A 23,394-nucleotide genomic window follows, 5' to 3' on the forward strand; every position below is an offset into this window, starting at 1 on the left:
TTTTTGTAGACCTCTTTAGCCAGAAAAGCATTCTGGTTGAGCCAGAGCTGACTGGAGATTTTGCCACATATCTAGTGGACAGCGGAGAAAGGACTCCCACCCGAAACCCCAAGGGTTTCGGGTGGGAGAAAGGCCCGTGATGAGGTGGTCTACAAAACGGGTTGGGGTGAGATGAGAGAAATGTTGACAATGAACGGATGTTAATTGGGGTAGATGGATGAGATTTTAGAATATCTTGAAGGGAGGGGCACTCCCTCGGTTTGCCGGCCTTTGACGGCGGGGGGCAGGTGGTTTTCGGGTGCAGGTCCTTGCAAATACTGCAGATATGAGAGAATCGAAAGTTATTGTAAGAACAGACGGATTCGTTGAAATTGTTACAAATACTCCTCCCATTAAACAGAATGATAGGGCGGCCGAGCCGATCGCCAGGTTGGCTTACATGTTCACCACCATGGACGGGGAACGGAACGGAACGGTAGAGCTAGTAGCAGTCTTTGGACATAGCACCGTTGTGTGCTCGTGAGAACTAGAGATAGCGCACGATAGCGACTTGTGGCCTCTGAAATGGCAGAGCAGGAGCTCGGTGTCCGTGATAGACCAGTAGATTTGAACATAGCTATACATTGGGCTGACTTGGCAGAGAACGCTTTGTGATATTCATAAAATAAAGTTCCCCCATAGTGAGCGTGAGCGTCTAGTTCGATCCTCCTTTCAGGATAAACTTGGCACAGTATGTCTCTGTAAATACCAAAAGTAATGACAAACTCACCGAAAGATAAATTATGCGTTAGTCTGGGATCTGTAGTCTTTAAAAGAACAGACACATCGCCACAATCAACCCATTGGCGCTCAATAGCAGGGGAAGGTAACAGTAAACCCGCAAGATTGACATCTTTACCCTGGAGTATATTGTTTTTAGTGAGTTGGGAAACGGTTGCCGCGCCGGGCGAAATGAAACTCCTACCCGGATGGTAGAGCTGTAGATAATGAAAAGGATATGGGAGCTAGGCCAGCTACCGCAGAGACGGCAGTAGGCATGGTGTCTAAACATGTGGCTGGTGCGTAGGCTGTGTTAGCGGAGGAAGCCGAGGCGGATGGTTGTGCGCCGGGGCGTTCAGGCAGTTAGAGGAAGGGTGCCGTGACGACAGACAACAGCGGGTTTGGGGCCTGGACCCTTCCGGGAGGTTGGATCGGTGTCTCTCGATGCCGTCCATCCTTGCACTGAGGTTTTTTAAAGACTCAGCGAGGGTTTGTAGAACCTGGATGATATCCGTGTTGAGGACTTGTGGGTGAGTTGGTTGAGAATGCCGGGGACCGGGATGATCGGCATTCTAGCGCGCACGTTTCGCCAGACCAGAAGTGGTAGGCCGAGTAGCACGCGTCTTGCCGGGTTGTTTGTTTTAAGTCACAGCCGCGTTAGCAGCAGCATCCGGAGCGGACAGTGGAGAGAGGGGTGCGTGTTGCGGGTTCCCCCAGAGCTGTGTCGGCTACCTGCAGGCAGGGCCGGTGCTGACCGTTTCGGTGCCCTAGGCGACTCGACATTAAATTGCGCCCTGGACAGGGGTCCTGCGTACTACGGTGAGGGTTTCAGTGCGCCCTAACATTTAATCCCGCGCCCCCTCCCTTCTCTGTTCCATTTGTTAATTAATTAAGGGCGCCACCAGAGGGCACCCCCAACACATTTGCCGCCCTAGGCGATCGCCTAGGTCGCCTATGCCGAGCGCCGGCCCTGCCTGCAGGATTTCCTCCCTTGATAAGCCGACTTCCACTGGGACGCTTTTTGGTCAAGGAGTTCTAGGAGTTTTTTGGTTGGCCAGGACACCCTCCTGCGTGATATGGTAGGAGATGGAGGGATGGCATCCTCGTCGGATTCAGAAATGTCGAACTCTGGGTGAGTACTAAACGACATAGTGAGCTGCTGAGAATAACGAGCATCGAACGAAATACCTATGCAGCAAAGAACGTATGTTAGACTACTCTTTATAAAGCAGGTGTAGGTAGGTGATTGGTGATTGGCAAACTTGCGTGCGTGAGTTGAGTCCTCCTGGTAGAACTTCCGCTAAAGCTTACATTTCTCCTGTGTGTTGGTCTGCGTTAAAAAAATAATGAGTTTTCCCTTTGATCAAAATCAGGTTACCTATAGTTGAATAACTTCAATACTACTATATAGATAAAAACAATAAAAATAAAACAATTCAATTTAGGTATTTTTAATATATTTGCAAAAAATAATATTTATATTATATAAATATAAATCTGCTTACTTCTGGTATACAGCTGTATTGTGACGTAAAGACAAATGCCTGCACAGAATATAAGTATTTTGTCCAATTACAGTATCCTAGTGTCCTCAACCTTCGGCACCACCACAAACCCTCTACATGAAGATGTTTCCCTCCGCAGCTTTTGCTTCTGCTACTATTTGGACAAGGCTTGAGCCAAAACCCACACATTACATGTTTGTTTGTTTGTGGTTTTGCCACAAACAAGTCATTATAATGGTGTGGTCAACCGCCGTATATACCCTTAATACTTTCTAAAAGCACACTATTTTTTACATTTATCTGACACTTTTGTCCAAAGCGACTTGCAACCATTCATTCTCACATTCACACACCGACGGTGGAGACAACCATGCAGGGTGACAGCCAGCTCGTCAGGAGCAGCTAGGGTGAGGGGACCGAACTAGCAACCTTCCAGTAACCAGTCAACCTGATCTACCTCCTGAGCTGCGGCCCCACACAATGCCTTTTGACACAGTTCATCTTCTGAGATGCCACGCAGCGTCTTCAGATGCTCTGCTGCTTACGGTTCACACTGCCTCAGCCTTTTCTCCTCCTACTGCACCCGTAGCGTCTCGTCCTAAACCTCTGATCTGAGCTGGGCTTCAGTGGGCATGTGGTTAACACTATGATACTATACATCAAGGCCTCAAAGTCTTGGACAGCCTTTTACTTCATTGTGTGTTTGTTTGTGTGTGTGTGTGTGTGTGTGTAGGTGAGGTGGTGTGTGAGCCCCCGAACAACAAGCTGGACCGCTTCTCCGGGACGCTGTACTGGAGGGACTGTAAATGTGTCCTGACCAATCAAAACATGCTGCTGAGAGGCTGCGTCCTGCGCAACACTGAGGCATGCTACGGCCTCGTCATATTCGCTGGTATGTGTGTGAGTGTGCGTGTGTGTGTGTGTGTGTGTGTGTGTGTGTGTGTGTGTGTGTGTGTTTTAGTGTGTGTGTGTATGTGTGTGCATGTGTGAGTTTGAATGTGTGCATGTTCAATGTGTGTGTGTGTGTGTTTGTGGGTGCATGCATTTGTGTGTGTGTACAAGTGTGTGTTCGTGTGTGTATATGTCATACTTTACAGGTTATAAACCCCATTGTTGTGTATTTCTGTGGTAGGACCAGATACTAAGCTGATGCAGAACAGCGGTCGCACCAAGTTTAAACGTACAAGCATCGACTGTTTGATGAACACCCTGGTGCTCTGGGTAGGAAACCCCAAACCTCTCACTTTCATGACTCACATACTATTTTGGTCTGGTAATGTTTGTTTTGAGTATCACTATGATTCACTTTGAATCTAGTTTCACATCTCTAGCACTTCTCTATAAAGGGATTTAATACTGGTTTATAACCAGTGTTAAGAACTTAACCAGTAATAAGAAATGTATATAAACTGTGTGTGTGTGTACCCTAGATCTTCTGCTTCCTGGTGTGTATGGGCGTGATCCTGGCAGTGGGCAACGCGGTGTGGGAGAAGGAGGTGGGCTCCCTGTTCCAGAGCTACCTCCCCTGGGACCCCCCAGTGGACAACTTCATGTTCTCGGCCTTCCTCTCCTTCTGGTCCTACATCATCATCCTCAACACCGTGGTGCCTATCTCCCTCTACGTCAGGTAGGGAGAGCAAAGGTTTAAGACCTTAAAACGTCTCACCTCTTAGGCTATTGTGAAGACAAAAGCTTTTAAAAAGTATTCTTTGCAGACATTTCCCCAGACATGGTCCTATTGCACTTATGGCTTGGTTCACACCGCAAGCAAAATTCAGTCTAGATCGATATTAGTCACAATTATAATTATCATTTTTCCTTTTCTGGCGCTCGGTCACCAACAGCAGTGCCTGTGTGTTTTCTCTTGACCAGCTCTAGGCCTGCCACGCAGTTTCATCAAAACGTTGAGTCTGTCCAAAAATGTCAACACCACTGCACATCAATTTATCAATGAAACCGGAACCGCTGTCTTCAGTGCCTCCATGTTTACTTCTGGCCATGCTGAGTTTCACAACTTTGTTATTGTTCGCATGCGGGGTGGTTCAGACTGTGACCGCTTCACACTATAGTCAAACTAGTGTTCAAACTAAACGTGAAATGTGACAATTAAAGGAGTATTTTCTTGCCCTCTTTGGGGCTAGGGTAAGGGAGGTGTCATAAATATCTGGCCTGTCAAGCCCTTTGAGACTGTTCCGGTGATAAGAGCTATAAAAATAGAGTAAAATCTGAGGTAAGGTTAAGTAGGTAGGTTAAGGGACAAGACAAGGGGACCCAAACGCTTGACACAGGGAGGCAGAGACGGAGTGAAAGGAAGTGGGGTTTATTGGGGCAAGGGGTAAACGACAAGCCAGGGCTAGGCAAGCGATGGTCAGGCAGGCAAGGGCTCGGCGACAGGCGAGTATGTAGGCTGGTGAGGGTTTGTTAACAGGCAGGCAGTCAGGCAGGCACAGGCTCGGCGACAGGCGGGTAGTCAGGCAGGTGAGGGTTCAGCGACAGGCGGGTAGTCAGGCAGGCGAGGGTTCAGCGGCAGGCGGGTAGTCAGGCAGGCAGGGGTTTGGAAACAGGTAAGCAGGGTGGAGGACGGAGAACTAGAGTAGAGGGAAGAGGGTTACTGGGGGAACAGGAAAAACGGGGAGATCTTAGTTTAACGCTGGTAGGACCGATACTGACTGAGGTATAGCAAACGACAAACTGGCACCGGCTGGATGGAGATCCCCGGCTGAAGTAGGGAGTAGAGATTGTAGATTGATGGCACGTGTGTCGGGAGAATGAGGGCCAGTGGCATCAAGCGGCCACTAGATAGAGGTATTGGACTGTGTAGCAGGAGTCGGCATAACAAGGTGGGCCTTAAGTCTTGCGGTGTGAACGCAACCTATGACCTGGCATTACTGCTAGTTTGTTAATTTAGTGTTTTGTTCAGCGCTCCCCCATCAGGTAGGTTAGGGAACTCCAGATGTGTTCCCTTAGCATTGTTAAGAGGACAGATGTGTTCCCTTAGCGTCGTTATAGAGGACAGATATGTTCCCTTAGCGTTGTTATAGAGGACAGATGTGTACAGATGTGTTCACTTAGCGTTGTTAGAGAGGACATATGTGTTCCCTTAGCGTTGTTAAAGAGGACAGATGTGTGCAGATGTGTTCCCTTAGCGATGTTAAAGAGGTGTGTGTCATCTGCTAAAGGCTTTGATCAAAAGCATCTCAAACTTCATTCGAACTAAATGCCACTTGTGTGCCAGACAACTGGGGGAAATGTATCTGCTTCAGCTCAACCTCATCATAGCTATACTCAACAGATAGCTATGTTCGGCCATAAGGCTGGGGTCATGGACATCCCACAACTTCTTTCCTAAGCATATAAGAGTGAGCATAAGGGTTATATTTCCAGTCCAAAATGATGCCCCACGGTGCAGTGATGTGATATATACAATCACATCATGCAATGGGATTGTACACATCACATCACTGCACCATGGGGCATCATTTTGGATTGTATACAAAATCAATTAATCTAAATCAATTGTGCTAGCCTTAATGGAATAAAGTGCTTTGCTTTGGACATCCTTTCAAACTGTCATACAGCATTGCATTATGTTCCAGGCATTTTGAAACTTGCAACTTCTTTTTTTAATGTTTCACTGTGTGAATCCGGGCTTGGACTACAAGAAAAGTATCCATCTATTCTCTTCCGTAACTTTTCAGACTAAACAAGGCTTGAATCCTTGAGCCACTGTTTCGTCTAATGGTGTGTTCCTGAATCCTTGGACACCAGCCTTCCAAGTCGGAAGTCGTGTCCCAGCTTTCATGCAGCATTTCTTGGAGGCACGCCCCCTTTTTGTCTTCATCTCTCGGAATTCTGAGAGTAGACCGAGAGCAGTGATGACGCTCTCATCAATGCTCTGGATGCGCCCGTGAAGAGATTTATTTTCTTTGTATTTGTACCACGTTGGTCATTTTAATGTTGATCTTAAATGCTCTTACCCACTTGATTACATTTCTTCTTTATTCCGGTCACCAATTTATGCATTGCACGGTCTTGCTGTGCATGCAATACAATGTAAAGTTCTGATGGTTTTTTTCGGGATGGTTTGCTAAAGAGGCTAATGTAGTTAACAATAAACAACGACTAGCCAATTTCATGACACAATCACAAAGACGAACGTTATAAATGCTACGAGACCGGAAATTACGTCAAAAGTGCAACTCGGAAGGCTGGCGTCCGAGGATTCAGGAACACACCATAACTCCAGCTCTTAGCTACTGTTACACCAGCGTTCGATCTTTGACCCTCTCTCTTCCCCACTCCTATGAGCTGATGGAGGTGCTGATGTTGTGTGTTGACAGTGTGGAGGTGATCCGGCTGGGCCACAGCTACTTCATCAACTGGGACCGACAGATGTTCTGCTCTCATTGCCTCACTGCTGCAGAGGCCAGGACCACCACCCTCAACGAAGAGCTCGGACAGGTGGGCTTCACTGTGTTAGAGGAAGAACTCTACTAGACCACCTCAGGAGGACGTAGCATCAGGGACCAAGGATTGTGTTACACAATGCTCACACAAATAAGTGTCAGGTCTTAAGAAGTTGAATGGGATCTACAGAGCAACTCTATCCGTCGATCTGTCCATCTGTGTGTCTGTCTTTTGTCTTCTATCCCCTGTCAATTTTTTTTATTGTTTAAACTGTTGTATTTTTTTTCATGACCCCTAGTGCATGACCCCTAGTGCATGACCCCCAGTGCATGACCCCCAGTGCATGACCCCCAGTGCATGACCCCCAGTGCATGACCCCCAGTGCACCTTAACAGAGGACGTTTTGTTGAGGACATTTCTGTTGACAAATCTTAACTCTAGTTCCAAAACACCTCTCATGTCTACCACTAAAAATACACACACATTTCGAGTGAACTTTTATTTTGAGTACATTTTGTGTGCTCATCAACTGTCAATTTATTGTCAATAATATGTATCATTATAATTAGGTGGAATACATCTTCAGTGACAAGACTGGGACTCTCACGCAAAATATAATGAGCTTCAACAAATGCTCCATCAATGGCCAAGTCTATGGTATGTAGACACACATTTACAACATTTGGCACACACACTCCATCATCATCATCATCATCATCATCATCATCATCATCATCATCAGGATCATCATCATCATCATATCTAACTATGTCTGTGTTTAACCATCAGGTGAAATAACAGATCCCCTGGAACCTAAGCCAAAGGTGGAACTCCTAAAGTTACTACTCACCAGTAACATGCACCAATTTTACTCTCTAAAAGCACAACACACGCAAGCTTATCTCATGTGTTTGTGTGTGTGTCTGTATGTGTGTGTGTGTGTGTATGTCTGTATGTGTGTGGGTATGTGTGTGTGTGTGTGTGTGTGTGTGTGTGTGTGTGTGTGTGTGTGTGTGTGTGTGTGTGTGTGTGTGTGTGCGTGTGTTTGTGTGTCTGTGTGTGTGTGTGTGTGTGTGTGTGTGTGTGTGTGTGTGTGTGTGTGTGTGTGTGTGTGTGTGTGTGTGTCTCCTGATCCACCCAGAGACTGGACTTCACAGCCTTCAACCCCCTGGCAGACCCGGAATTCTGCTTCTACGACGCCGGGCTGCTGGAGTCGGTGAAAGTGGGCGAGCCACGCACACACGACTTCTTCCGCCTACTGTCCCTCTGCCACACCGTCATGAGCGAGGAGAAGAGCGAGGGTGAGGAGCCTCTGCCGTGACACCCTGAGAGGCTCTGTGTGTTTGCATGTACATTATGTGGCTGAGTAGATGTTTCTCAGTCTGTTATATCTATCCCTTCCTGCGTCCAGGGGAGCTGCTGTACAAGGCCCAGTCTCCAGACGAAGGCGCCCTGGTCACGGCCGCAAGGAACTTTGGCTTTGTGTTCCGCTCCCGGACCCCCGGCACCATCACGGTCTCCGAGCTGGGCCGACCGGTCACCTATTCCCTGCTGGCCATCCTTGACTTCAACAACATACGCAAACGAATGTCTGTCATTGGTGAGACCGTGTACAGAGAATACAGTACAGAAAACCATGTACTGTATTCAATTAAATCAGAAGAGACAAGTGACTTGTATGTGCAAGAGACTGTGATGTGATATATTTGAATGGGGAAATAGATATGAGTAGCGTAGTGGTAGAAGATAGATATCCCTGCTGGTCCTGATGCTGCAGGGGATGTGACTGATGAAACATACTCATATTAACCTGTATCATTGGGATACGTAAGAATGGGATCTTCCTGAATGCTTGTGTAAAGCCCTGGAGATAATCTCTGGTGTAACGATGGCATGGAGTGGCTGTGTCTTCTGCCAGGATCAGACTATAGTTCGCTTAAATATGACCATTGGGACTCAATTTCAATATCTGGCGCTTCTTCCATTATTGTGCGTTGGCTATAAACATCAAACATGACAGCGAAATTCGAAGGCTAAACAGAGATACGAGAAAGTTGGGAGAAACCCGCCCAAACTGCACGAATCGCGATGTGTTGTGAATGGTACACTTGCGGTGCACGTGCACTCATTTGGGGTTTACTGTCTATTGGTCACGCATGCTACATACAGAGAGACACACACGCACACACACACACACACAGTCACTCGTGCAGGGGCAACGCGCAGAAAGACGCACACGCACAAATGCACACACACACACACACACATACACACACACACACAAACACCCTCGCGCGCAGGGGCCAAGCGCAGACAGAGACACATGTGCGTACAATCACATTTAGGTGCGCAGGGGGCACGCACAGGCACACACACACACACACAAACACACACAGCATGCATGTCGTGGAAAGGAACGTTGAAAGGAACGACTAGGGTTTTTTGAATGGGGTGGAGTAAAAAGTATGATTTTTTTGCTACGAAATGTAGGTGAGTAAAAGTACAGCAAAAATAATGATACTCAAGTAAAGTACAGATACGCTTAAAAGTTACTTAAGTACGGTAACAAATTAATAGTACTTTGTTACTGTCCACCACTGCCTATATGTAGTCATCATGGCACAAAGAAAGAGGAGACCGTGTCTGTGGAACGTTAAAACATCTGTTACCTCAAGCTCTGTTTGAGTTTTATTTTCAAACACAAGCCCGCCAGCATTACACATAGTGCTTGTGAAGCCATGATGGACAATTTCTTGACCCTCTACCTCGACGGCCTTACTCTCGCACTAGGTGGTAAAAGAGTATGGTTCCGGCCTCAGATGAAGGCCTTACCTGACCAGGAGAGTTTGGTGATCACCTTGAAAGAATGATCATGTAGTCTGAAGTTAGCATTAGGCTGCAGGGAAATCTCTTAAAGAGGGGGCTAGTCTTCCTGTCTGAACCTTTACATTTTCTGATGTGAGGCTTGAGTACACACACACACAGACACAAACTCAGTTTTAAAAACTCTGTTTTCTAAGTTGATGGAGGTAGTATGGAATGAAATCAGACCGGGTTGAGCAGTACAACTACAATATTAGATGTAGATGGGGCCAGCATTTGCCTTTCAGCTATTTGTGTAACCACACTATTTGTTGTCACACTGGGGGACATTCTATCATCTTTGTTTATGTTTTGTTTCCTAGTGGGAATAGTGTTTACTGCCTCAATCTGCAAAAATGTCCCTGATAAATTGCCTGTTCGTTAATCAAACCTCTGTTACACAACAAGGCTCGTACGACTCTGGGAACTGGCAGACAACGTATCTCCTAACATAACATGCTGTGTAAATACTGGGATTCTCTCTGTCCCAGTGCGTGACCCCCAGGGCCGGATCCGTCTGTACTGCAAAGGAGCGGACACCCTGCTGATGGAGAGGCTCCACGCCGGCAACCAGGACCTGATGAACGTCACCTCAGACCATCTCAACGTGAGTTCAGGTTCATTACAGTGCTGAGGTGACGTACTCTACTGCCGCCTAGTGGTCGTACAGAGACGCAGCACAAAGAATTTACACGACCTGTATCGTGTAAATCCATTCAAATTGCAGTGTTTACATCGTTCTTTGTATTGCTTTAGCCACTGTATGATCGAAGTCAAATGTTTGTTATGTATTTTTATTACGGATGTACAAATAAACCTGCCCTGACAAACACATACACCCTCTACCCAGTTTAAACTAATTAGGTGTGTGTGTGTGTGTGTGTGTGTGTGTGTGTGTGTGTGTGTGTGTGTGTGTGTGTGTGTGTGTGTGTGTGTGTGTGCCTGTGTGCCTGTGTGCCTGTTTGATTGTGTATGTCTGTATACTTGTTGTATGGGATAATCATTGTCTGCTTATGCTTGGAGAAAAACATGTGTGCATGTGTGTTTGCATGTATATTTTCTTGCATGTTTGCTTACGTTTGTGTATATGTGAGTTTGTGTGTCTCTATGTGTGTATGTGTGTGTGGGTGTGTGTTTGTGTATGTGTGTGTGTGTGTCTTTGTGAGTGTGTGTTTCTGTGTGTGTGTGTGCGTGAGTGTGTGTCTCTGTGTGTTTGCGTGTGTCTGTGTGTGTGTGTGTGTCTGTGAGTTTGTTTCTATGTGTGTGTGTGTATTTATGTGTGTGTGTGAGTGCTCCCCCAGGAGTTTGCAGGGGACGGACTGCGGACCCTGGCGCTGGCGTCCAGGGAGCTGACAGAGGAGCAGTGGGAGGACTGGGCGGAGAGCCACCGCGCCGCCGACACCGCCGCCGACCTCAGGGAGGAGCGCCTGGCCGCCGCCTACGAGCAGATAGAGCAGCACATGACGGTCGGCTCCCCGCTGTTTGTGTGTACTCGATATGTTGTGTGTGCTTGAACAATGTAAACAGACTCATTTGAAAAAAGGGCTTGTATGGTCTCCTTTATGTATATATCATATGTGCTTGTGTGATTGTGTGAGATATCATCATTAGTTTTCAAATGTGTTACATAGTTAATGTGCAAAATGTGTCTTTTTGCTTCAAACTATTCGATATATGCAATATTTATGTTTTACAGAAACTGCTTACAATACCAATAATAATGTGTGTCATGGCAAACCATTTTTTGAATGTTCTGTAATGCGTCCAGCTCCTGGGGGCCACAGCCATAGAAGACAAGCTGCAAGAGGGGGTTCCTGAGACCATCGCTATCCTCTCTCTGGCCAACATCAAGATCTGGGTCCTCACTGGAGACAAGCAGGGTGAGAGTGCCTGACACTCACACATCTTTATCAGCGGTGGTGGTTTAGCATTCCTTTACAACAACATGTCCTGCTCTGTGTGTTTTAGTTTATAGACAGTTGAGAAATAATAATTATTTTTCCTAAATGATTCTCACGGAACTACTGTCTCTCATCTATCTATAAAGAGAGAAATCTCTTTGTCTGTTTATGTATGTATGTTTGTATGTATGTATGACGTATGTATGTATGCAGGCATGTATGTATTGATGCATGTATGTATGCATGTATGTATGTATGCATGCATGTATGAATGTATGTATGTAAGTCTGTATGCATGTTTGTGTGCATGTATGTTTGTGTGCATGTATGTATGTATGTCCTTACAATCTCTACAAATGTTCATCTGGTCTCCTTCACACATAGCCTGTGTATTGCTGGGGACCCAAGATAGTTCAGGGTTTACTTATTTGGGCACATGACACGTTCAACATTAATAAACTTTAACAAAGCAAACATCCAGCAGCGCTCTGTGCAGCTATGGGGGCGCGGCTTTGGGGGTGGGGCTTCAGGGCACTGCGGACAGACTCAACATATCTTTAAGTACTTCAGCATCGGGCCTACACAAGCCGCATTCCATTGTCTGCCGTTCACTTGGTCCCTGTACTTGGATGCTGGATAGGCTACCATTATATAGAACTAACTATATCATGTCTCTGTGGGTCTGTATGTCCTCAGTTTTCTCGACAATCGTTCATTCAAACGACGTCACAGTTGTTGTATTGCTCGGACCCCAGGAAGTGCGGTGTCGATTGGGAAGTTGTTTGGATGAGCGGTTCTCAAGAAAGTTTAGCTTTCTTTGATGGCATCCACCCAATAGATCACAGTATTTCCGAAGCAGAGAAAGATCTATTCATTGTGTTCAACCTCTCCTACCTGTACACTCGAGACTATTACCTCTGAGAGGAAGAACCCGCAAGCAAAGATCAATTCCCTGGTTTAACCTCACAAGCTCCATTTAAAGAGCTTGTTGGAAGGCAGAGTCAAAAAGACGGACACCATGTATCCCCTGACCTTCTAAGTACCTTTTGATAAGATGTCAAACATTGGTAAAAGAGCTAACTATCGACATAATTATAAATGCACATACATCTTCTTTAAACCCTAATCTCATGTTCAAGGTCACATCCAACATCTTCATCTCCAATATGGATTTCCGCCATCAATCTAACAAGACAACATTCAGACGTTTCCAGCCTGTTTCCCTCGTCCAGTTTGGTCAAATTCTTACAGCCATGAAGATGAAGTCAACAAACTGACACTGGACATACCACCAACCACAGCCTAGAAGCTGTGTTTTGAGTAGTGGTCTCCTTAACCTCTGGCACCGTCCCACACTGATTCAAGCTCACCATAGTTCAGCTGCTTAAGAAGAGGCTTGGAGTCGATCAAACTATTTTAGGGGGATTTTAAAAAATATTTTTTTTATCAAATGTTTTAGAGAAGGCCTTTTATTTTTTCAATGAACACCATGGAAGATGTTCCATCTGCTGTCCCCAAACACCACTGTGCCAAAACAGCATTTTATGGTATCAAGATGTTGAAGCTAGAGACTGGAGGTCAACCTCTTGATGGGCCGCGCCTAGACTGGTCTGTACCGAGGCTTAGTCAGCTCTTCAACTGCACAACAGATATCAGCTGAACAAAAACCAAATGGGAATGTTGCTCATTGTACCCTAGCCGTCTGCCAGTCCTACAGACGTGGACCTGAACCATCTCTGAGCTTCACCAGATCCCACACACTAATTCTAGGTGTCATAACTCAGTAGTGAAATCTTTCGACTCAGGACCATTGCCAAAATCAGACCCTATCTCCTCCGCACCTCCCCTTACCTCGCACCCTTAGGTCCTCACACAAGACCCAATAAGCGTCATCTCCCATTAGCTCACCACCAGACCCCTTAGCTTATCAGAACAAGGCCTACTAGCCATCCCAAGGTCCTGCCTAAATATTGCGGAGACGGAGCTTTCTCCTTTGCCACAATCTGCTGGCTGATCAGATCAGCCGACTCAGCTGGTGTTTTTAAAAAGAGACAACAAAAAGATATTTGTAAAAATTAAATTATTTATACATTTGCTATTGAATCAAAGCGCCTTAGTTTTTTGGGGTACTTAAATACACATGTAGGTGTAATTCTATTAAGATTTGTTATCCTTTATGTACAGATTTATGTTGACATTGTAATTTGTTGTCACCTATTGCTTGCAGTACCTCCATAGTCCATTTGCCCTTCGGTATTGTGTGCTGTTTGACCTGGGATCTGAGCTCTCTCCTCTCGCCCTGTCCATTTCTCAGAGACTGCGGTGAACATTGGCTACTCCTGCAAGATGCTGACGGACGACATGGGGGAGGTGTTCATCGTCAACGGCCACACGGTGCAGAGTGTGAGACAGGAACTGAGGTCCGTCTGTCCATTATGCCCAGCCCACATCGTTCTATCTGACTCTTTATTTCATCGTCCATGCATGTCTGACTCTCTGGATCACTGCTGTTGTCAGCTGTTAGTGCACTGTTCTGTGTCTTTTATTATCCAATCATGTTCCTTGCACTGTCCATGCTTATTTTCTCTCTCTCTCTCTCTCTCTCTCTCTCTCTCTCTCTCTCTCTCTCTCTCTCTCTCTCTTTTTTTATAAATATATATATATGTGTTTTATTTTATTTTTTGTGCACGTCCCATTTCAGTGATCTTCATGTTTGCTCAGCTGTCTGCCTTGGTTGTTGTTAACACAGTCCTCTCACAGCTGTCCCTCACAGCAGCCCTGCTCTCTCTGTCCCTCTCGCTCTCTCTCACACACACACACACACTCACTCTCTCTCTCTTTCTTACTCTCTCTCTCTCTTAAAGTCAAAGTGTTTATGTATCCATCTCTCTTATCGCACACAACACTCTCACACTCTCACACTCTCTCACTCTCTCCCTCTCTCTCTCCCCTCTCCCTCTCTCTCTCTCTCTGTCTGTCTTTGTCAACAGGAGGGCCAGGGAACGCATGGTTGAGCTTTCCCAAACCCAAGGAGGAGCCAGAGGAGCAGGAGAAGGAGTAGAAGAAGGAGCAGGAGGAGGTGGAGCAGGAGGAGCAGAAGAAGGAGCAGGAGGAGCAGAAGAAGGAGTAGAAGAAGGAGCAGGAGGAGCAGAAGGAGAAGCAGAAGGTGGAGCAGGAGGAGGAGGAGCAGGAGGCAGAGCAGGAGGAGGAGTAGAAGAAGGAGCAGGAGGAGCAGAAGGAGAAGCAGAAGGTGGAGCAGGAGGAGCAGGAGGCAGAGCAGAAGAAGGAGCAGCAGAAGAAGGAGCAGCAGGAGGAGAAGGAGCAGGAGAAAGAGGAGCAGGAGAAAGAGGAGCAGGAGAAAGAGGAGCAGGAGAAGGGGGAGGGGGAGCAGGAGGAGGGGGAGCAGGAGGAGGAGGGAGGCAGGACAGTCGTACAGAGGGGTGGAGTGAGGGCTGTCTGATAAGGAATGGATATGGGGCCAATGAAGCCACAGCAGAATATGAAGGAGGTGGGAAACGGCAGAGTGATCCTCCTCCTCCTCCTCCTCCTCATGCTCCTGCTCCTCTTTCTCCTCCTCCTGCACCTCCTCCTCCACCTTCCTCCTTCTCCATGGACAACATATCAGGAGAGTTTGCTCTTGTCATCAGCGGTCACAGCCTGGTAAAACGATGACACTAACACAAACACACACACACACACACACCCCCCCACACACACACACACCCAAACACACACACACACACTCACATAAACACACTCATATGCTAAAATACATAAAGACACCAACTATCAGAAAGACTGAATACAATTACATATGCACACGTACAAGCAAACAAACATGCATGCATGCACACAACACATGACACATTACAATACTACTGACACACTTATCACTTGCATACATCATGTGGTATGATGCTTAATGTAATAGTTTATCAGTTCAAATGTATTCGTTTGTACGGAAGAGGGTGGGGGCCTCATGTGAATTTTTGGGAATAAAGTCAGAGAATAAAGTCAGAATTCTGAGATTATAGTCAGAATACTGAGATTGAAGTCAGAATTCTGAGAATAAAGTCAGAATTTTGATTTTAATCTCGCAGGCTAAACAAGGGAAATTCCTTACAGACTACCTGTAAGGAACCAAGTTCAGTGAGAATCCCTTTGTTACAGGATGGGAACCACACACTGACCGAAGAATAGGGACACATGATGTTATTTGTGTTCTGAGTTTTGAATCATAATTCTGAGATGAAATTATATAAATCTCAGAATTCTGACTTCAGAAATCAGAAACTCAGAACACAAAAGAACACAACAAGAAAATATCCGATGTGACCCTCCGTATATTTGAGACTCAGAAAGTCTCTAACTAATACTGCTTTTACGCAACTAGCTAATAGGAAGAAGTACAGAGAACAGTTGATGAAGAGTGCTCGGCTCTTATCACTGGCCAATTTATTGGCCAATGATATCCAGCAGTATAATGTATAAATCCTCTCTGTAGAGAGAGAGACTCTTCTGAATCGCTGTGAACAAAAGGTCTGTTCCACAACACTGTCCTAGATCTCTCTCTTGCACACTATGAACAGGAGTGACTGTGATCTGCTTCCTGTCTCTGCAGGCCCACGCTCTGGAGGCAGACATGGAGGCGGAGCTGCTGATGACGGCCTGCGCCTGCAAGGCGGTGATCTGCTGCAGGGTGACGCCCATGCAGAAGGCCCTGGTGGTGGAGCTCATCAAGAAGCACAAGAAGGCCGTCACTCTGGCCATCGGGGATGGGGCCAACGACGTCAGCATGATCAAGAGTAAGAGAGAGGGGGTAGAGCACATACCGTTAAGGCTCAGTCCTGATCGCAGTGACCCAGGTTTGATTCCTGCCACCTGTGGTCCTTTGCTGCATGTCCTCCCCTCTCTCTCCAACATCTTCCAGTCTATTTCACTCTATCATACAATGCAAAAATAAAGGTTTAAAATGAAGAGTAAGAGAAAGGGAGAAAAAAGCCAGAAATATTATTTTTCTTTGGTTGTCTATTTCTTTTAAGCTCTTTTTGATATTCCATGTGAAGATTCCAAGATAGTTTCGCTGTTTGCATGTTTACAGTTATTAACCCAATGGCCAAATAGTTGTAAAATAAATATAAGGGATCAAAATACATCAATGAAAAAAACAAAACATTAATTATAAGACACCCAACAAATGTAGAGATCAGAAAAATGATCAAAAATGTTAAACAAAAATTAAAAAAAACAAATGCAAAGGGATCAAAAAATAAACAATATATGAATCATAAATAAATGAATAAATGTAGAAAGATGAAAAAAAGAAAAAAAAGGAACCACAGTTATTACCATCAGCGATTTCCCAAGTGTGGTCAGTGAAGGAAGCCATGCAGATAAAGCAGAAGGACATGTTGTTTTGCTGGGGACCGCAGGCCAGGAGGGAGGTGGGGAAACCTGTTGCACCAGTGTGTCCTCATTAGGTGGGTACAGGCGGTTCAGAGCAGTGGTGGTCCTGTATGTGTGCGTGTGTGTGTGCTGTTTGCCCAAGTGGCCCTCCATTGTGTAAGTCGGTGCATCTTATGGCCCTGCGTGTTTAGTTGTCTCACGTGGCCCAGGATCGCACACTATCACTTTTCTAAACACTCAATTATGTACTTTTTAAAAATGAGATGTTTGACAACTACTTAAATTCAGTTCAATTTATTTGTAGCCCTTAATCACTGGTACAGTCTCAAAGGTCTTAACAGGTCATATATTTATGACACCCCCCTGACCCTAGCCCCCCAGAGGGAAAGAACAAACTCCCTTAATTAGCAAGGAAGAAATCTTGAGCAGGAACACAGAGTGAGGGCTCCCTCCTTCCAGGGATGATCAGGAGTGCAATGGGGGCTATAATTGACATACGTACATACTTAAATACTGTGATGGGGTGCCTGGCCGGTTAACCATAAGGAGAGTCCAGGCATCCAGACGCAGTCCCCGCAGCACGCTAGAACAGAGAGAATAATGAATTAGAAGGGAAAAGTGCATACTGGAAATGTAGAATGCTGCTAATTTAGTTGCAGCACAGACAAGCACAAACAAACACGCATCGATACGATCAGAAACAGAAACATTATCATGATCAGACAGACACAGACACACATCATCCAGGCATCCTGCATCATTCCATTCTACTTCTGACTCAACCACAGTATTTTTTTTCCTTTTCATTCAAACATTGACCAAGTAATCACATTTAGACCATTATACATATAAAAACAGATTTTTGGTATCTTTATACATTTTAAGTTTATACCTGCTTTCTCTCCTTTACTTTCTTCAAACCATGTGTGTGACAGGCCCCTATGGAGCCACATTTACAACGGACCCATATGGAGCCACCTTTACAATGGGCCCCTATGGAGCCTCCTTTACAATGGGCCCCTATGGAGCCTCCTTTACAACGGACCCCTATGGAGTCACCTTTACAATGGGCCCCTATGGAGCCTCCTTTACAATGGGCCCATATGGATCCGCCTTTACAATGGACCCCTATGGATCCACCTTAACAATGGGCCCCTATGGAGCTTCCTTTACAATGGGCCCCTATGGAGCCTCCTTTACAACGGCCCCCATGGAGCCTCTCCCCGTTTCTCGCTCACATTCTCATTGAATGTAATCGTTGTTAATATCGCAAATACACCTTCCTCTCGCTCCTCCTCATCGCCCCCTTACTTTTCTTTCTCTCCCCCTCTCTCCTGCTATCTCCCTCTCTCTATCTCTCTCTCTCTCTCTCTCTCTCTCTCTCTCTCTCTCTCTCTTCTCTCACTCTCCAGGTGCTCACATCGGTGTGGGTATCTCTGGTCAGGAGGGTATCCAGGCGGTGCTGGCCAGTGACTACTCCTTTGCCCAGTTCCGCTTCCTGCAGCGCCTTTTGCTGGTGCACGGCCGCTGGTCCTACCTGCGAATGTGCCGCTTCCTCTGCTACTTCTTCTATAAGAACTTTGCCTTCACCATGGTGCACTTCTGGTTCGGCTTCTTCTGCGGCTTCTCCGCCCAGGTCCGGTCTGAGACGGGGTCCGGTGGGGGAGGGGTGGGTTCGACAATGTGATGAATTTGAGCGGGCAGGATATTTTAGTGGATAGGGTTAGGCTCCTAGCCGACAGGTACTGGGTTCGATCCCCAATGCCTGCAGTCTCCCTGTAGGCATCCTTGGCCCCAGATGCTTAATGAGCTGTACACTAATTCCCTGTAAGTCACTCCACAACTTTGACTGAATAGCTACATAGGAATTGAGCGGTTCGACCGCTGACATGTTCTTTGTATGTGTGCGTCTGTCTGTGTGTGTGTGTCCCATATCTAGACAGTATATGATCAGTACTTCATCACGCTCTACAACATTCTCTACACATCTCTACCTGTTCTCGCCATGGGGATATTTGACCAGGTACGTCAAGGCAGGTACCCATAGTGCAGCTGTTTCTCAACGTCATGCATGCACTGTGTTCATGTTGTGACCCGGGCTCCACGCAGGACGTCCCGGACCGGAGGAGCCTGGAGTACCCCAAGCTGTACGAGCCGGGTCAGCTCAACCTGCTGTTCAACAAGCGGGAGTTCTTCATCTGCATCTCCCAGGGCATCTACACCTCGCTGGTGCTCTTCTTCGTGCCCTACGCCGTGCTGTCCAACGCCAGCCAGGACACGGCCGAGCCCCTGGCCGACTACCAGACCTTTGCTGTCACCACGGCAACAGCCCTGGTCATTGTGGTCAGCGTCCAGGTGAGTTGGGGTTCGTGTAGAGAGGGTTCTGGTTGTCCCAGCAGAGGGTTCTGGGTGCACGCCCCCTGGTGTCCCGGTACGCTGCCCTGCCTGGAGGCGCCCTTGAGCAAAAGGCCTTCATGAATGTTAGTATATGAAGGTCAAAGATGAAGTATTGACAGTAGAATAGAATAAGGGATTGAGCCAATCTTTGTTTTTATTTTGTGGTTTCTGTTGCGAGTGGATGTCAGTTATACTTAACTCAATTTCCCCCCTTTCTCTGCAACTGTGTGTGTGTGTGTGTGTGTGTGTGTGTGTGTGTGTGTGTGTGTGTGTGTGTGTGTGTGCAGATTGCTCTGGACACAGGCTATTGGACGATCATCAACCATGTGTTTGTCTGGGGCTCACTGGGCTTATTCTTCAGCATCATGTTGGCCATGCACAGCCAGACCCTGTTCAACTCCTCCCCCAACCAGTTCCACTTCGTCGGTCAGTCCCCGCCTCTCTCTTTCTCCTTTCCTATTCGGTGAGACATTCAGGACACGCTTGAAAGCAGTTATCCACAATCAGATCAGATAAAGGTTGGATTCAACCTGTGTTGAGAAGACGCTGTAGGTACACTGTGCCTCTCCTGCACTCTGTTGACCTACGCCGTGTAGCTTCAGGTTTGGAGAGGTGCACGTTAATCAAGGTGAAGCTCCCTTCTGGCTATGCCCGCGACGTGGAGACCATCGCTTTACCCGAGTACAAATGACGAAGCTTAAGATGGTACTCCTTCAGGAAAAGAATCAACCACAATAAACTAGGTTAGGCCTCTCTGTGTGACGTGATGCGCTGGTGTAATTAAGGGTTAATTAAGGAGTGATTAATGGATGTCTGTGTTCCCAGGCAGCGCACAGAGCACTTTACTGCAGCCGGTGGTATGGCTGACCATCGCCTTGGCAACAGTGATCTGTATCGTTCCAGTTCTGGCGTTCCGCTTCCTCAAGCTTGACCTGAAGCCCCAGCTGTCTGACACGGTGAATACAGAACACATGACACACATAAACATATACACACATACATACACATACACGCTATACAAATACCTAGACCCGCACATACACACACTCACACACATGCATGCAGAAGTTTGTGTTTGTGTGTTTACAGAGTGCATGTCATTACCCTCATGTAATCTGAAGCACTACAGCCAATTTTGACGTAGTTGAATTGCTCTAACCAGAAGAAGGCCCATCAGTAGCATTAGGTATAATCCTGTCAGGATTCCTGACAAGATTTGTGACAGTGTTGTTATTAACTGTCATGGAGACATATTTTAACAATTATTTTATCATAGAAAAGAAAATAATTTTCTGGCGGTAACTGGCAAAAGTATTTGGATGTAAAATGTAATCTGAGAGTCTTGTTTTGGAAAGACGTGTTTGAAGAAATATTCTGCCCCCATTCCCCCTCCCTGCAGGTGCGCTACACACAGCTGGTGCGGCAGAAAAAGCGCAAGGTGGTGTGCTTCAGCGGGGGGGCGGGGGTCCGCGGGGCGGCGGGCAGCACGTCGGAGGGCCGGCTAGGGGCCCGCGGGGGCTCCCGGAGGTCGGGCTACGCCTTTGCCCACCAGGAGGGCTTCGGCGAGCTGATCACGTCGGGCAAGAACATGCGTCTGTCCTCACTGGCGCTGGCGTCCTTTGCCTCGCGCCACAGCTCCAGCTGGATCGACACGCTGCGCAAGAAGAAGCACAGCCACGCCCCCACCCCGCCCGGCACCGCCTCCGGCGACAGCAGCCCCGCCCCCAGCTGTGTGTCCGGCTCGGCCGCGCCCCCGCTGTCCAACTCCCCCTCGGTGCTGGGGGGCTCCCAGGATGCAGCCATAGAGGAGGAGGAGGCCCGCACGCCTCCGCCCTCCCCCCTCCAGGCCAAGCCCGGCTCCTCTACGTCACATGCAAGACCCCCCAGCACCGCTCTGCTGGCGGCCTCGGAGTCCACTCAGGGCCCCTCCACTGGGGGGGGGCCCTGGGACACGGCCCCTTCAGCACAGGGAGAGTCGGGGGGCTGGACCCTCAGTCTGGGAGCGGTGCAGGTGATTTGCTGTTCTTGATGTTTTGATCAGAAGCTTCATTGTGGATCACACTCCCTGTGAAGTTTCACGGTGGATCACACTCCCTGTGAAGCTTTGTGGTGGATCACACTCCCTGTGAAGTTTCACGGTGGATCACACTCCCTGTGAAGCTTTGTGGTGGATCACACTCCCTGTGAAGCTTCATGGTGGATCACAATCCCTGTGAAGCTTTGTGGTGGATCACACTCCCTGTGAAGCTTCACGGTGGATCACAATCCCTGTGAAGCTTTGTGGTGGATCACAATCCCTGTGAAGCTTCGTATTGGATCACACTCCCTGACTTCTAGTCTTGTAGGGTCGCTGGTTCGGACCCTGCTTGTCATTGAACCCTCCCCTTTGTACTCCAACAGGAGGCCCTGTCCAACTGGAGGAGCCTTGGAGTTCGCTCCAGCAGCCCCGGCCCGCCCTCCCTCTAGGGTACCCCAGAGGAGGCTATCCAGCTGGGACTGAGTCCTGGAATTTGTGGGAGGAGACAGCTGCTGGATCAGTCTATGATGATTGTGGACAGAGAGCAGCCATAGCCCCGTAGCAAAGCCACTCTGAGAGAAGAGTTAAATTCACTTTCCTTCCCTGGTGAATAGTTTGAAATATTATTTACTACGCGATCACTGTGTGCGGCTAGAACATGAACTCAGAAACACTAACAACATTATTTATCTAAAAGAGCAAGAGAGGGTTGTTAAGTAAAGGTCTATGATTAATGTGATATCATCCCCTGGATGCCACAACATATTGAAATTGATTCATCCAATCCAATCACATATACAAATGTGATGCAATATGATATGACAGAGCCATAACCACATTTCATGAAACAGATAGTAAACCTTTAATTCCTGTAAGACAAATGGATAAAATCGTTAGCATTTTCTCTCACGCAAGCTGTATCTCAGCTCCATTGGCCCTGTGCAGCATTGCACTATTTAGATTGACTGGAAAATACCACTAGGGTTGCTCTATGTATATGCCCTCCCAGTCAGGTTATTGTACAGGTTTTTGCTGTGAGGGCAGCATTAGGAACATGTCAATCGTTGCGTAGAAATTGTATTTTTGCTAATTTGTTTTTCTTGCAACAGTTCTATAGATGCGTCAGAATAAGCATAAAGTTGTGGAAATAGTCCACTTAAGTCAGTTACAGGTGGAAACCTCTGGGGTGGGGGTTTTAAAGTCTGTGTTTACTGTAGTTCTCAGTGAGAACGTTATTTTAAATGTATTGAACACAACAAGAACAGGCTTTCACTGTCTGTCACACTGCTCCTACCTCGGCTGGTGGTGCCTCGTGGTCATACGCATCACATTGATGAGAGAAACACAGCACTGTGGCCAGATTAGAGGGGAGCTCTCTCTCTCATCGCCTTTCAACTTGCTTTGCGATTCAAGCAGGGACTCGGCTGATTGTGGATGAGGAAGATGTGAATCTCTGATAGCATTTCAGAAAAAGCCATACTTTAGGGGGAATTAAGTTCATGTATGTGGCTTGGCAACAGAAAGACAACATGTTATAATGAGACGTATACTTTTATTTTTGGAGAAATGAGAAGGTCGATGTGTGGAATCAGTAGGCCTGTACACGTGGAATAAAGGGTGCTTCACATTTGTTGTAGTTTTTTTTTTTAAGATCGGAAAGAACCACAGCTGAAGTCCAACTCCCCAACCCTGGCTGAGAACTATTTCATCCCATGACCCTTCTACACCAGCAGGGGAAATATTCAGTGTTACAAATGCTTTGGTCAAGTACCAACCCAGAAATAGGCGAGTGGCAAGAACATTTATAAGCGGAAATCAGATCGCTGTGCACTCTCACTACTAGTACTACTACTACTACTACTACAGCTGGTAGCAAAAAACGCAACATCTGAAGAAGCAGTACAGTGAGAGGAGGATTGGTGTGATCAGGGAATAAAGAATAGATAGAGTGGAGGATTGGTGTGGTCAGGGAATAAAATATAGGTAGAGAGTGGAGGATTGGTGTGGTCAGGTAATAAAGAATAGGTAGAGAGTGGTGGTTTATTGTGGTCAGGGAGTAAAGAATATGTAGAGAGTGGAGGCTTTGTGTGGTTAGAATAAAGCTCATTGAGGTTGACATGGCCTGGAGTTTGTTTGTCTG

General features: G+C 46.9%; 1 protein-coding gene across 3 annotated transcripts in view; it reads left to right on the forward strand.

The window, feature by feature from the left end:
* atp8b2 (ATPase phospholipid transporting 8B2) overlaps positions 1–22,881 on the forward strand; it is a 40,098-nt gene extending 17,217 nt beyond the window's left edge. For 2 of the 3 annotated variants that reach the window (XM_079735687.1, XM_079735686.1), the window contains 21 exons: positions 2,998–3,156; positions 3,397–3,485; positions 3,695–3,891; positions 6,605–6,725; positions 7,241–7,328; positions 7,461–7,495; positions 7,813–7,972; positions 8,083–8,271; positions 10,025–10,140; positions 10,835–10,999; positions 11,302–11,413; positions 13,749–13,854; positions 14,425–15,094; positions 16,056–16,239; positions 18,253–18,476; positions 18,780–18,863; positions 18,950–19,195; positions 19,525–19,663; positions 20,063–20,193; positions 20,637–21,248; positions 21,638–22,881. In XM_079735687.1, coding sequence (XP_079591813.1) covers positions 2,998–3,156; positions 3,397–3,485; positions 3,695–3,891; positions 6,605–6,725; positions 7,241–7,328; positions 7,461–7,495; positions 7,813–7,972; positions 8,083–8,271; positions 10,025–10,140; positions 10,835–10,999; positions 11,302–11,413; positions 13,749–13,854; positions 14,425–15,094; positions 16,056–16,239; positions 18,253–18,476; positions 18,780–18,863; positions 18,950–19,195; positions 19,525–19,663; positions 20,063–20,193; positions 20,637–21,248; positions 21,638–21,703 — 3,893 coding nt within the window. In that variant the 3' untranslated portion in view covers positions 21,704–22,881. The remainder of the gene's footprint in view (positions 1–2,997; positions 3,157–3,396; positions 3,486–3,694; positions 3,892–6,604; positions 6,726–7,240; positions 7,329–7,460; positions 7,496–7,812; positions 7,973–8,082; positions 8,272–10,024; positions 10,141–10,834; positions 11,000–11,301; positions 11,414–13,748; positions 13,855–14,424; positions 15,095–16,055; positions 16,240–18,252; positions 18,477–18,779; positions 18,864–18,949; positions 19,196–19,524; positions 19,664–20,062; positions 20,194–20,636; positions 21,249–21,637) is intronic. The other variant, XM_079735688.1, reaches the window with a different exon arrangement.
* The last annotated feature ends 513 nt before the right edge of the window (positions 22,882–23,394 follow it).

Source organism: Pollachius pollachius (genome assembly GCF_949987615.1).
Source record: "Pollachius pollachius genome assembly, chromosome: 1".
Classification (NCBI taxonomy): Eukaryota; Metazoa; Chordata; class Actinopteri; order Gadiformes; family Gadidae; genus Pollachius; species Pollachius pollachius.